We start from the raw sequence: 14,156 nt of genomic DNA on the forward strand, positions 1-14,156 counted from the left end.
CCTTGTCTCCAGGGGAAAAAACGGGGGGAGCTCTTCTTTTCTTATCCGCGAACCTCTTCATGCGTGAAGAAGCCTGTAAGAGAGAATTTTGGGTCTCTCTCCATATAATGGAAAGGTCACGAGAAATTTCATCCACAGCGGGCAGACCAGAGGGCAAGGGGGTAGGGAGGGGGGGAAGAGGGTGACGGCCGTACACCACGAAAAATGGGGATTTGGAGGAAGATTCAGAGACCCTGAAGTTATACGAAAATTCGGCCCATGGAAGGAGATCTGCCCAGTCATCCTGGCGGGAGGAAACAAAATGTCGCAAATAATCACCCAGGATCTGGTTAATTCTTTCTACTTGTCCATTGGACTGGGGATGATATGCAGAGGAAAAATTTAATTTAATCTTGAGTTGTTTACAGAGAGCCCTCCAGAATTTAGACACGAATTGGACCCCTCTATCCGAGACAATCTGCGTAGGCAACCCGTGAAGACGAAAAATGTGTACAAAAAATTGTTTAGCCAACTGAGGCGCAGAAGGAAGACCAGGAAGAGGGATGAAATGTGCCATTTTGGAGAATCGATCAACGACCACCCAAATAACGGTGTTGCCACGGGAAGGGGGTAAATCAGTAATAAAATCCATACCAATCAGAGACCAAGGCTGTTCGGGGACAGGCAGAGGATGAAGAAAACCAGCGGGCTTCTGGCGAGGAGTCTTATCCCGGGCACAGATAGTGCAGGCTCGCACAAAGTCCCCAACATCCGTCTCCAGAGTCGGCCACCAATAGAAGCGGGAGATGAGTTGCACAGATTTCTTGATGCCCGCATGACCTGCGAGATGGGAGGAGTGACCCCATTTGAGGATTCCGAGGCGTTGGCGTGGAGAAACAAAGGTCTTTCCTGGAGGAGTCTGCCTGATGGAGGCAGGAGAAGTGGAGATCAGGCAGTCAGGTGGAATGATGTGTTGCGGAGGGAGATCAACTTCTGAGGCATCCGAGGAACGAGAGAGAGCATCGGCCCTAATGTTCTTATCGGCAGGACGAAAGTGAATCTCAAAATTAAATCGGGCAAAGAACAGAGACCACCGGGCCTGGCGAGGATTCAGCCGTTGGGCCGACTGGAGGTAGGAGAGGTTCTTGTGGTCGGTGTAGATAATAACAGGAAATCTTGATCCCTCCAGCAGATGCCTCCATTCCTCAAGTGCTAATTTAATGGCTAGAAGCTCTCGATCCCCGATGGAGTAGTTCCTCTCCGCTGGAGAGAAGGTCCTAGAGAAAAAACCACAAGTGACAGCATGCCCGGAAGGATTTTTTTGTAGAAGAACAGCTCCAGCTCCTACTGAGGAGGCATCAACCTCCAATAGGAAGGGTTTGGAAGGGTCAGGTCTGGAGAGCACGGGAGCCGAAGAAAAGGCAGACTTGAGTCGTTTAAAGGAGTCTTCTGCTTGAGGAGGCCAGGACTTGGGATCAGCATTTTTCTTGGTTAAAGCCACGATAGGAGCCACAATGGTAGAAAAATGTGGAATAAATTGCCTGTAATAATTGGCGAACCCCAAAAAGCGTTGGATAGCACGGAGTCCGGAGGGGCGTGGCCAATTTAAGACGGCAGAGAGTTTGTCTGGATCCATCTGTAGTCCCTGGCCAGAGACCAAATATCCTAGAAAAGGAAGAGATTGGCATTCAAACAGACATTTCTCAATTTTGGCATAGAGTTGGTTGTCACGAAGTCTCTGAAGAACCATACGGACATGCTGGCGGTGTTCTTCTAGATTGGCAGAAAAAATTAGGATATCGTCCAGATATACCACAACACAGGAGTATAACAGATCACGAAAAATTTCATTGACAAAGTCTTGGAAGACGGCAGGGGCATTGCACAGTCCAAAGGGCATGACCAGATACTCAAAGTGTCCATCTCTGGTGTTAAATGCCGTTTTCCACTCGTCCCCCTCTCTGATGCGGATGAGGTTATAGGCGCCTCTTAAGTCCAATTTAGTGAAGATGTGGGCACCTTGGAGGCGATCAAAGAGTTCAGAGATGAGGGGTAAGGGGTAGCGGTTCTTAACCGTGATTTTATTAAGACCGCGGTAGTCAATGCAAGGACGTAGGGAGCCATCTTTTTTGGACACAAAGAAAAATCCGGCTCCGGCAGGAGAGGAGGATTTACGGATAAAGCCCTTTTTTAGATTCTCCTGGACGTATTCGGACATGGCAAGAGTCTCTGGGGCAGAGAGAGGATAAATTCTGCCCCGGGGTGGAGTAGTACCCGGGAGGAGGTCGATAGGGCAATCATAAGGCCTGTGAGGAGGTAGAGTCTCAGCTTGTTTTTTGCAGAAAACATCCGCGAAGTCCATATAGGCCTTAGGGAGACCGGTTACTGGAGGAACCACAGAGTTACGGCAAGGGTTACTGGGAACCGGTTTTAGACAGTTCTTGGAACAAGAGGACCCCCAACTCTTGATCTCCCCAGTGGACCAATCCAGGGTTGGGGAATGAAGTTGAAGCCAGGGAAGTCCAAGGAGAATCTCCGAGGTGCAATTGGGAAGGACCAAAAGTTCAATCCTCTCATGATGAGATCCGATGCTCATAAGAAGGGGCTCCGTGCGGAAACGTATGGTACAGTCCAATCTTTCATTATTTACACAATTGATGTAGAGGGGTCTGGCGAGACTGGTCACTGGGATGTTGAACCTGTTGACGAGAGAGGCCAAAATAAAATTTCCTGCAGATCCAGAGTCCAAGAAGGCCACTGTAGAGAAGGAGAAGGCAGAGGCAGACATCCGCACAGGCACAGTAAGACGTGGAGAAGCAGAGTAGACATCAAGGACTGTCTCACCTTTGTGCGGAGTCAGCGTACGTTTTTCCAGGCGGGGAGGACGGATAGGACAATCCCTCAGGAAGTGTTCGGTACTAGCACAGTACAGGCAGAGGTTCTCCATACGGCGTCGTGTCCTCTCTTGAGGTGTCAGGCGAGACCGGTCGACCTGCATAGCCTCCACGGCGGGAGGCACAGGAACAGATTGCAGGGGACCAGAGGAGAGAGGAGCCGAGGAGACGAAACGCCTCGTGCGAACAGAGTCCATATCTTGGCGGAGTTCCTGACGCCTTTCAGAAAAACGCATGTCAATGCGAGTGGCTAGGTGAATAAGTTCATGTAGATTAGCAGGAATTTCTCGTGCGGCCAGAACATCTTTAATGTTGCTGGATAGGCCTTTTTTGAAGGTCGCGCAGAGGGCCTCATTATTCCAGGACAATTCTGAAGCAAGTGTACGGAATTGTACGGCATACTCGCCAACGGAAGAATTACCCTGGACCAGGTTCAACAGGGCAGTCTCAGCAGAAGAGGCTCGGGCAGGTTCCTCAAAGACACTTCGGATTTCCGAGAAGAAGGAGTGTACAGAGGCAGTGACGGGGTCATTGCGGTCCCAGAGCGGTGTGGCCCATGACAGGGCTTTTCCGGACAGAAGACTGACTACGAAAGCCACCTTAGACCTTTCAGTGGGAAACAGGTCCGACATCATCTCCAGATGCAGGGAACATTGGGAAAGAAAGCCACGGCAAAACTTAGAGTCCCCATCAAATTTATCCGGCAAGGATAAGCGTATCCCAGGAGCGGCCACTCGCTGCGGAGGAGGTGCAGGAGCTGGCGGAGGAGATGACTGCTGAAGCTGTGGTAGCAACTGTTGTAGCATAACGGTCAGTTGAGACAGCTGTTGGCCTTGTTGCGCTATCTGTTGTGACTGCTGGGCGACCACCGTGGTGAGGTCAGCGACAACTGGCAGAGGAACTTCAGCGGGATCCATGGCCGGATCTACTGTCACGATGCCGGCTGGCAGGTAGTGGACCCTCTGTGCCAGAGAGGGATTGGCGTGGACCGTGCTAGTGGACCGGTTCTAAGCCACTACTGGTTTTCACCAGAGCCCGCCGCAAAGCGGGATGGTCTTGCTGCGGCGGTAGTGACCAGGTGGTATCCACTAGCAACGGCTCACCTCTCTGGCTGCTGAAGATAGGCGCGGTACAAGGGAGTAGGCAGAAGCAAGGTCGGACGTAGCAGAAGGTCGGGGCAGGCAGCAAGGATCGTAGTCAGGGGCAACGGCAGAAGGTCTGGAAACACAGGCAAGGAACACACAAGGAACGCTTTCACTGGCACTAAGGCAACAAGATCCGGCAAGGGAGTGCAAGGGAAGTGAGGTAATATAGGGAAGTGCACAGGTGAAAACCCTAATTGGAACCACTGCGCCAATCAGCGGCGCAGTGGCCCTTTAAATCGCAGAGACCCGGCGCGCGCGCGCCCTAGGGAGCGGGGCCGCGCGCGCCGGGACAGAACAGACGGGGAGCGAGTCAGGTAGGGGAGCCGGGGTGCGCATCGCGAGCGGGCGCTACCCGCATCGCGAATCGCATCCCGGCTGGCAGCAGGATCGCAGCGCCCCGGGTCAGAGGACGTGACCGGAGCGCTGCAGCGGAGGGAGTGAAGCGAGCGCTCCGGGGAGGAGCGGGGACCCGGAGCGCTCGGCGTAACACATAGTTCTTCCATGTTTTATATCCTTAAATGGATTTGCCCATTCTTGGAATCATGTGATGTGTAATTGGTTAGAATGGGGCGGGTAGTGTATTTAGCATTCCATATTGAGCGGTCTATAATTAGATATGCCCATCCTGATGTCATAAGGTTTCCTCTGAACACAGTGCTATGTAACCTTTTTCTTATATTATATTCCTAACCTAGTAGCTTTTGTTTCATTGTAACAAGTTACTTACTACTCACATGTATTGTTCAACTATATGTACTCAATTAACAAACTTGTAATGTTTACTAATATATCTAATTGATATTCATTTGCATATATCATGGTGCTTGTTACTCATTTATGTTTATAACCTTATAACCAATAAATCTGCATACTTTTATAATACCAGTATATTATTGTATATTGCAAAACTACATCCATAAGCGTTAATGTCATCCCGTCATAAAACTTGTTGATATCTGAGGAAATAGTCGGACTCAGATGTGAATTGTATTGATTGGCTTTGTCTACAATTCACCATAATTTTGATATTTTTAATAATTTTAATTTTTTTTAATTTTTCATAATTTTTATGACCATAATTCATAATTGAGTTATTACAACACGACAGTGTTCTCTGTTCTTTATACATTAATCTACTCTGCTCCTCCTTCATTATAGCATGCAGCCTGCAGATCAGACAGCATACTCAATATCCTAAAAAGGAATCAGAAAAAAACATGCTAATCCAGGCAAAAAGTGTGTGGTCAACTAGGTGTACAGGCAGCTAATGGTGAGAAGTACAAGGTGTCCCCTCCTCCCTTTCCTTTCCAGAGAGGTAGTGAACAAAACTAGCTCTCTGGGACCAAATTTTAACAAATATAGACAGAGAATGTATCACCCGATACTAAAACATGTTTTTTTTTACTCAGTTTTTTCTGATTGTCATTTTTTTTTTTCTGTACATTTTTATTAGGGAAGCCATCGTGCCTGAGCTACTTTTATCAACTTTTCGAAATATGCTTTAAAGTAAGCCCCAAGAACATAGGTCCTATTGTTGTCTATTTCACTGATATGAATGTGAAAAGGTGTCTGGGCATTTTCTGTGATCTTTTCAGAGGTCATTCCAAAAAGAGAGGGGGGGGGGGGGGGGGGAGTCCGATCTGTGAGAAACACCATTTGCCTTTTATCTATACACTGTTGTTACCATTCACTATACACCTCTCTGTGATGATAAGGAGAAGACTTCTGGAAAGTGATCTGTACAGGAAAGAAAGTCTCAGCTAAGTTTTAGGCCTAAGGGCAGACTGGAAACTGCAAGATTTTAGGATATTTTCAAAATAAATATAGTAAAATAGAAAATTGGAAAAAAAAGCGTCACCAAATATGGGTAATTTAAAAACTTGATTTAAGCAATAAGTTCTTTTCTGATTACACATTACTTTTAACCCCTTAAGGACCAAGCGTTTTTTTGTTTTTGCACTTTTGTTTTTTTCCTCCTTACCTTTTAAAAATCATATCCCTTTCAATTTTGCACCTAAAAATCCATATGATGGCTTCTTTTTTGCTCCACCAATTCTACTTTGTAATGACATCAGTCATTTTACCCAAAAATCTACGGCGAAATGGGGAAAAAAACTCATTGTGCAAGAAAATTGAAAAAAAATAAAACTCAATTGTGTAACTTTTGGGGACTTCCGTTTCTACACAGTACATTTTTCGGTAAAAATGATACCAGATCTTTATTCTGTAGGTCCATAGGATTAAAATGATGCCCTTCTTATATAGGTTTGATTTTGTCAAACTTCTGTAAAAAATCATAACTACATGCACAAAAATTTATACATTTAAAATTGTCCTTTTCTGACCCCTATAACTTTTTTATTTATCCGCATTCGGGGCTGTATGAGGACTCATATGTTGCGCCATGATCTGAAGTTTTTATTGCTACAATTTTTGTTTTGATCTGACTTTTTGATCGCTTTTTATTCATTTTTTTATGGTATAAAAAGTGACCAAAAATACACTATTTTGGACTTTTTATAGCTCAGACATTTATGCACGCAGCGATACCACATGTTTATTTATTTTTTTTACATTTTTTTTTATTAAATGGGAAAAGGGGGGGGGTGATTCTGACTTATTTTTATTTTTTGCAATGTTATAGCCCCCATAGGGGGGTATAACATGCAATACACTGATTGCAGGCATTGTTCAACGCATTGCCATAGCATTGCATTGATCAGTGTTATCTGCGCTTGATTGCTCAAGCCTGGATCTCAGGCTTGAAGCAATCAAACGCCGATCGTGGGGAGCCAGGTAGGGAGCCTCCTGCTGTCCTCTCAGCTGTTCGGGACACACGATTTCACTGCAGCTGCCCCAAACAGCTCTGCTGAGCTAACCAGCAGCATTTTATCTCGTTTTAGACGCTGCAATCAACTTTGATCGAGGTGTCTAAAGGGTTAATACCGGACATCAGCCCGATCGGCGATGTCCGGTATTAACCAGGACCCCGCAGATACGAAGCGAGCTCAGCTTCTGAGTGCGCTTCACAGATCGGGAGCCGGCCCCGTACGTAAATATACGACCGTGGTCGTTAAGGGGATAAAGACTGGCATTTCACACAACAGTCTTATACTGAATATCATTAGAATAAAATGTGAGAAAAAAAGTCTTATGGGGTGCACGAAAAAGTGAAATAAAAAAAAAAATATGTTTTTAAATTTTGTAAAATTTTTTGTAAAACCCTTAAATAACAGTCCTGTAAAACAATGAGAACTTACAGAATCCAGCCCTTCCTTCTCCAACTTTGCTCGCTCCAGGTAATAGCTCTTCTCTGCCACACTGAGAAGTTTCCAGCTCTCACTTATCTTCTTGTTGATCTCAGATTGGGGCAGATGCGGCACCTCTTGTTGGACTTTCAGGTAGATGTCATAGTAGTAGAGAAGATAAGCAGACCTATAACATAATGGCTTGTCTTAGGTTAGCTGGTATGGCTTATGTTGTTTTAGACTTATGGATCAGCTGGGAGTGCCTGTGTATTGCAGACTAGAAGACAAGCTTTAGCCCAAAAGCCACTTTATGTAATGGATCCCAATTATCCAACGGAGTTTGGAGATAACTTTGGAGCCAATTGTCACCAGGGTCTGCTGCCTATGGGATGGTTATACAACAACCAATTAGTATGTATTAATGATTTGTCCTGTGTGCAATGATAAATATTACATGCAAGTTAAAATGGACAAGACCTGTTTTTTTTTTTTTATAGATGAAGGAAAACCCTCAGAATCGACTCCTCTCTCCTCCGATGGTACGACACTGGTCAGCCAAGTGCAGATGTGCTGCTATAAAAACTCTCACCTTGGTTTCTTCGCAGTCTCCCCTTGTTCGGAGCAGCCTCTATATTTCTTCTTCTTTACTGGGGGTTTAGCAGGCACATAACTTTCTTCCATCTCTTCAGACACCACTGTTACCTCAGTACCTTCAAAAGGATCATCCATCTCTAAGGAAAGAAAGAATTTATATTAAACAAAAAAAGTTTACTTTAACTCAAATCTATAGTATTTATTTTTTAGTTACACATAATATTATATAAGAGGCAAGGAAATGAGCCCCTAAAGCAGACCTGATAGGAAGCACTATCTAGCCACAGGCTGTTTAGCTACTATCAGGACTATGGGCATACCATTTTTATCTCCATAGTACTTTTCAGGACTGAGATATAAGCCTTTATGTCAAGATAGAAATACAAACACTCTCCATGGAGCAAGGATTCCTCAGCACTTCTGGACACAAATTGTATAAAACACAGGACTTTATTATATGTTCATTAAAAACATCAGGAGATACAAATAGTTAAGAACAGACCAGGGGCACTGTACAGGAGATCGCAGGGGGCTCGCAGTGTTCAGACCCATCTGCAATCATACACTTATCCGCTATCCTGCAGATAGGGGATAAGCGTTATCCGACTCAGATTATCTTTAACCCTTTAGATCGCAATTGTCACAGCTAAAGGAACCTTTCAACCATCCCCGCAGAGGGCTTACCTCTCCTTCCATGGCTGCAATGGATCTGTATTTGACTAAGCCTGCCTGGAGCAGGCTCGATCAAATGAGCACAGATCACACAGGTCAATGGAGTTCAATAGAACTGAACTGCATTGATCTGTGTGAGAAATCTAATTATTCCTACTAAAAGTCCCCTAAGGGGACCAATAAAGTGTTAAACCCACATTAAAGGGGTACTCCGGCCCCAAGACATCTTACCCCTATCTAAAGGATAGGGGATAAAATGTCTGATTACGGGGGTCCCGCCGCAATCTCTCATGTAGCACCCCCTATCATCAGCCTCATGGAGCAAAGATCGCTTCATGTCAGATAACTCACGATCACGGGGCCGGAGTATTGTGACATCATGGCTGTGCCGCCTTGTGACATCACGCCCCGCCCACTCAATGCAAGTCTATGGGAGGGGGCGTGGCGGCCATCACGCCCCCTTCCATAGGCTTAAAATTGTAATTTTCTGACCCCTATAACTTATTTTTCCACATACGGGGTTATACGAGGGCTAATTTTTTGCTCCGTGATCTGTATTTTTTAACGGTACCATTTTAGTTTTTAATGGACTTTTTGATCACTTTTTATGGAAGTGACCAAAAATGCACAATTCTGGATTTTTTTTTTACATTTACACCATTTACCGTGTGGTTTCATTAACATTATACAGTATTTTAACAATTCAGACATGTATGCACGTGGAGATACCACGTTTATTTAATTTTTTTACATTACCGTATTTTATTTATGAGATAGGAAAAGTGGGGAGATTCAAACTTTTATTAGGGGGCGGGGTTATATACAGTTATTACTACACCCTGTTCCAAATTATTATGCAAATTCTATTTAAGTGTTACAAAGATTAAATATTTAGTTTTTCAGCTTAACTTAAGGACACAGGGTTTTTCCGTATTTGCATTTTCATTTTTTCCTCATCACCTTCTAAAAATCGTAACGCTTTAAATTTTGCACCTAAAATTCCATATGATGGCTTATTTTTTGCACCACCAATTCTAATTTGCAGTGACATTAGTCATTTTACCAAAATATCCATGGCCAAGCAGAAAAAAAATTCATTGTGCGACAAAATTGAAGAAAAAATGCAATTTTGTAACTTTTGGGGGCTTCCGTTTCTACGCAGTGCATTTTTAGGTAAAAAAGACACCTTCTCTTTATTCTGTAGGTCCATACTAGAGATGAGCGAACTTACAGTAAATTCGATTTGTCACGAACTTCTCGGCTCGGCAGTTGATGACTTATCCTGCGTAAATTAGTTCAGCCTTCAGGTGCTCCGGTGGGCTGGAAAAGGTGGATACATTCCTAGAAAAGAGTCTCCTAGGACTGTATCCACCTTTTCCAGCCCACCGGTGCACCTGAAAGCTGAACTAAATTTACGCAGGAAAAGTCATCAACTGCCGAGCCGAGAAGTTCGTGACGAATCGAATTTACTGTAAGTTCGCTCATCTCTAGTCCATATGGTTAAAATGATACCTTACTTATATAGGTTTGATTTTTGTATTACTTATAAAACAAAAAATCATAACTACATGCAGGAAAATGTATAAGTTTATAATTGTCATCTTCTGACCCCTTTTTCTTTTTCTTTTTTCTTTTTGTGCGTAAGGGCCAGTATGAGGGCTAATTTTTGGCACTGTGTTCTGAAGTTTTTATTGGTACAATTTTTATATTTTTTGGACTTTGGAATTTTGCACGTACGCCATTGACTGTGCAGTTTAATTAACAATATATTTTTATAGTTTGCACATTTCCGCACGCGGCGATACCACATATGTTTATTATTATTTACACAGTTTTTTTTTATGGGAAAAGGGGAACTTTCATTAGGGAAGGTGTGAAATCATCTTTATTAGCTGTGGCTATTTCACTGCACATACCGATCTCATACACAGATCATTGCTGTGCATTGGCTTGGAGCAATCAATCGCCGATTGGACGCGATGGAGGCAGGTGAGGGGACCTCCGCTCATGTTCTAGCTGATAACGACATCGCGGGGTCACGGCCTGACCGCGTTTTATACCGGGCGTACAAGTACGCCCTGCGTCCTTAAGAGGTTAACCCCTTAAGGACTGAGCTCTTTTTCATCTTAAGGACTCCTTTTTTTGCAATTCTGACCAGTCACTTTATGCATTAATAACTTTGGGATGCTTTTACTGATTATTCTGATTCCGAGATTTTTTTCTGACATATTCTACTTTAACACAGTGTTAAATTTTTATTGTTACTTGCATCCTTTCTTGGTGAAAAATCCCCTAATTTCATGAAAATGTAGAAAATTTAGCATTTTTCCAACTTTGAAACTCTCTGCTTGTAAGGAAAATGGACATGCCAAATAAATGATATATTGATTTACATATACAATATGTCTACTTTATGTTTGCACCATAAAGTTGACATGTTTTTACTTTTGGAAGACATCAGAGGGCTTCAAAGTTCAGGAGCAATTTTCCACAAAATTTTCAAAATCGGAATTGAGTTTTGAAGTGGATTTGAGGGGTCTTCTTATTAGAAATACCTCATAAATGACCCCATTATAAAAAACTGCACCCCCCCCCCCAAAGTATTCAAAATGACATTCAGAAAGTGTGTTAACCCTTTAGGTGTTTCACAGGAATAGCAGCAAGGTAAAGGAGTACATTCAAAATCTTCATTTTTAACACTGTCAGAGTCACTGTCAGATTAAACTGTCAGAGTCACTGGTAGAGAAGGATCTGGGTGTACTTGTAGATCACAGACTACAGAATAGCATGCAATGTCAGGCTGCTGCTTCCACAGCCGGCAGGATATTGTCATGTATCAAAAGAGGCATGGACTCAAGGGACAGGGACATAATACTCCCCCTTTATAAAGCATTGGTACGGCCTCACCTGGAATATGCTGTTCAGTTTTGGGCACCTGTCCATAAAAGGGACACTGCGGAGTTGGAAAGGGTGCAGAGATGCGCGACTAAACTAATATGGGGCATGGAACATCTTAGCTATGAGGAGCGATTAAAGGAGTTACAATTGTTTAGTCTTGAGAAGAGACGTTTAAGGGGGGATATGATAAACGTATATAAGTATATTAATGGCCCATACAAAAAATATGGAGAAAAACTGTTCCAGGTTAAACCCCCCCAAAGGACGAGGGGGCACTCCCTCCGTCTGGAGAAGAAAAAGTTTAGTCTCAAGGGGCGACACGCCTTCTTTACCATGAGGACTGTGAATTTATGGAACGGTCTACCTCAGGAACTGGTCACAGCAGGAACAATTAACAGCTTTAAAACAGGATTAGATACATTCATGGAACAAAATAACATTAATGCTTATGAAGAAATATAAAATCCCATCCCTTCCCCAATATCGCGCCACACCCCTACCCCTTAATTCCCTGGTTGAACTTGATGGCCATATGTCTTTTCGACCGTACTAACTATGTAACTCGCATGTTCTTGTAGACCCAGTTTTTTTTAATTTTACAAGGGGTAAAAAAGAGAAAAAGCCCCCCAAAATTTGTAACCCAATTTCTCTTGAGTAAGGAAATACCTCATATGTGGATGTCAAGTGCTCTGTGGGTGCACTACAAGGCTCAGAAGGGAAGGAGCGACAATGGGATTTTGGAGTGAGTTTTTCTGAAAGGGTTTTTGGGGGGCATGTCATGTAGGGGGGCAAAAAAACTGACATGGCATACTACACCCCTCAAGGAACGTAACAAGGGGTCCGCTGAGCCTTAACACGCCACAGGTGTTTGACGACTTTTCGTTAAAGTCAGATGTGTAAATGAATTAATTTTTTTTTCATTAAATGCTGGTTTCCCCCCAAATTTTTAATTTTTACAAGGGGTTATAGGAGAAAATGCCCCCCCCCCCCCCCAAAATTTGTAGCCCCATCTCTTCTGAGTATGGAAATACCCCATGTGTGGACGTCAAGTGCTCTGCTGGCGAACTACAATGGTCAGAAGAGAAGAAGTCACATTTGACTTTTGGAAAGCAAATTTTGTTGAAATTGTTTTTTTGGGGACATGTCACATTTAGAAAGCGCCTATGGTGCCAGAACAGCAAAAAAAAAAAAAAAAAAACACATGGCACTCTATTTTGGAAACTACACCCCTCAAGGAACGTAACAAGGGGTATAGTGAGCCTTAACACCCCACAGGTGCTTGACAAATTTCTGCTAAATTTAGACGTAAAAATTAAAAATTAGATTTTTTTCACTAAAATGCTGTGGTTACTCCAAATTTTTGATTTTCATAAGGGGTAATTGGAGAAAAAGCCTCCCAAAATTTGTAACCCCATTTCTTCTGAGTATGGAAATACCCCATATGTTGATGCAAGGTGCTCTGCGGGCAAACTACAATGCTCAGAAGAGAAGGAGCGCCATTGAGCTTTTGCTGAGAGAATTTGGTTGGAATAGAAGTGGGAGGCCATGTGTGTTTACAAAGCCCCCCCGTGGTGCCAGAACAGTGGAGCCCCCTACATGTGACCCTATTTTGGAAACTACACCCCTCACAGAATATAATAAGCGGTGCAGTGAAAATTTACACCCCACTGGCGTTTGACAGATCTTTGGAACAGTGGGCTGTGCAAATGAAATACATTTTTTAATTTTCACGGACCACTGTTCCAAAAATCTGTCAGACACTTGTGGGGGATAAATGTTCACTGTACCCCTTATTACATTACGTGAGGGGTGTAGTTTCCAAAATTGGGTCACATGTGGGGAGGGGGGTCCACTGTTCTGGCACTATGGGGGCTTTGTAAACACTCATGGCCTTTAATTTCAGACACCTTCTCTTGCCAAAAGCCTAATGGCGCTCCTTCTCTTCTGAGCATTGTAGTTCGCCCTCAGAGCACTTTATATCCACATATTGGGTATATTCTTACTCAGAAGAAATGGGGTTACACATTTTGGGAGGCTTTTTTCCATGTGGGTATTTATTGTTTTGCGTTTATGTCAGAACCACTGTAAAATCAGCCACCCCTGTGCAAATCACCAATTTAGGCCTCAAATGTACATAGTGCTCTCTCACTCCTGAGCCTTGTTATGCGCCCGCACAGCACTTTACACCCACATATGGGGTATTTCTGTACTCAGGAGATATTGCATTACAAATTTTGGGGGTCTTTTTTTCCTTTTACCGCTTGTGAGAATTAAAAGTATGGGGCAACACCAGTATGTTAGTGTAAAAATTTTTTTACACTAACATGCTGGTGTAGACCCCAACTTTTCCTTTTCATAAGGGGTAAAAGGAGAAAAAGCCCCCCAAAATTTGTAACGCAATTTCTTCCGAGTATGAAGATACCCCATATGTGGCCCTAAACTGTTTCCTTGAAATATGACAGGGCTCCGAAGCGAGAGAGCACTATGCGCATTTGAGCCCTAAATTGGGGATTTGAATCTGCCACAAAAATACCCTATGGCAGTGTTTCCCAAACAGGGTGTCTCCAGCTGTTGCAAAACTCCCAGCATGCCTTGACAGTCAGTGGCTGTGCGGCAATACTGTGAGTTATTTTTCAACAGCTGGAGGCTCCGTTTTGGAAACCATGCCGTACAAGACGTTTTTTTTTTGTTTTTTTTTTTTTCTAATTCGTGTGGGACTATGTAGG

At 43.5% G+C, this 14,156-nt stretch overlaps 1 protein-coding gene across 14 annotated transcripts in view; it reads right to left on the reverse strand.

Annotated features, from left to right (window-relative positions):
• HMGXB3 (HMG-box containing 3) overlaps nucleotides 1-14,156 on the reverse strand; it is a 78,755-nt gene that overhangs the window by 58,535 nt on the left and 6,064 nt on the right. For 12 of the 14 annotated variants that reach the window (XR_008843152.1, XM_056516970.1, XM_056516958.1 and 9 more), the window contains exons 2-3: nucleotides 7,856-7,997; nucleotides 7,279-7,453 (exon numbers count right to left, since the gene is read on the reverse strand). Coding sequence is in view for 12 of the 14 variants with exons in the window: in XM_056516970.1 (XP_056372945.1) it covers nucleotides 7,279-7,453; nucleotides 7,856-7,997 (317 nt within the window). In the remaining 2 variants the exon portion in view is untranslated. Of the gene's footprint in view, nucleotides 1-7,278; nucleotides 7,454-7,855; nucleotides 7,998-8,729; nucleotides 8,824-14,156 lie in introns of those variants that run through there. The other 2 variants (XM_056516961.1, XM_056516966.1) reach the window with 2 other exon arrangements.

This window comes from Hyla sarda, chromosome 4, assembly GCF_029499605.1.
Source record: "Hyla sarda isolate aHylSar1 chromosome 4, aHylSar1.hap1, whole genome shotgun sequence".
In the NCBI taxonomy this organism is placed as follows: domain Eukaryota; kingdom Metazoa; phylum Chordata; class Amphibia; order Anura; family Hylidae; genus Hyla; species Hyla sarda.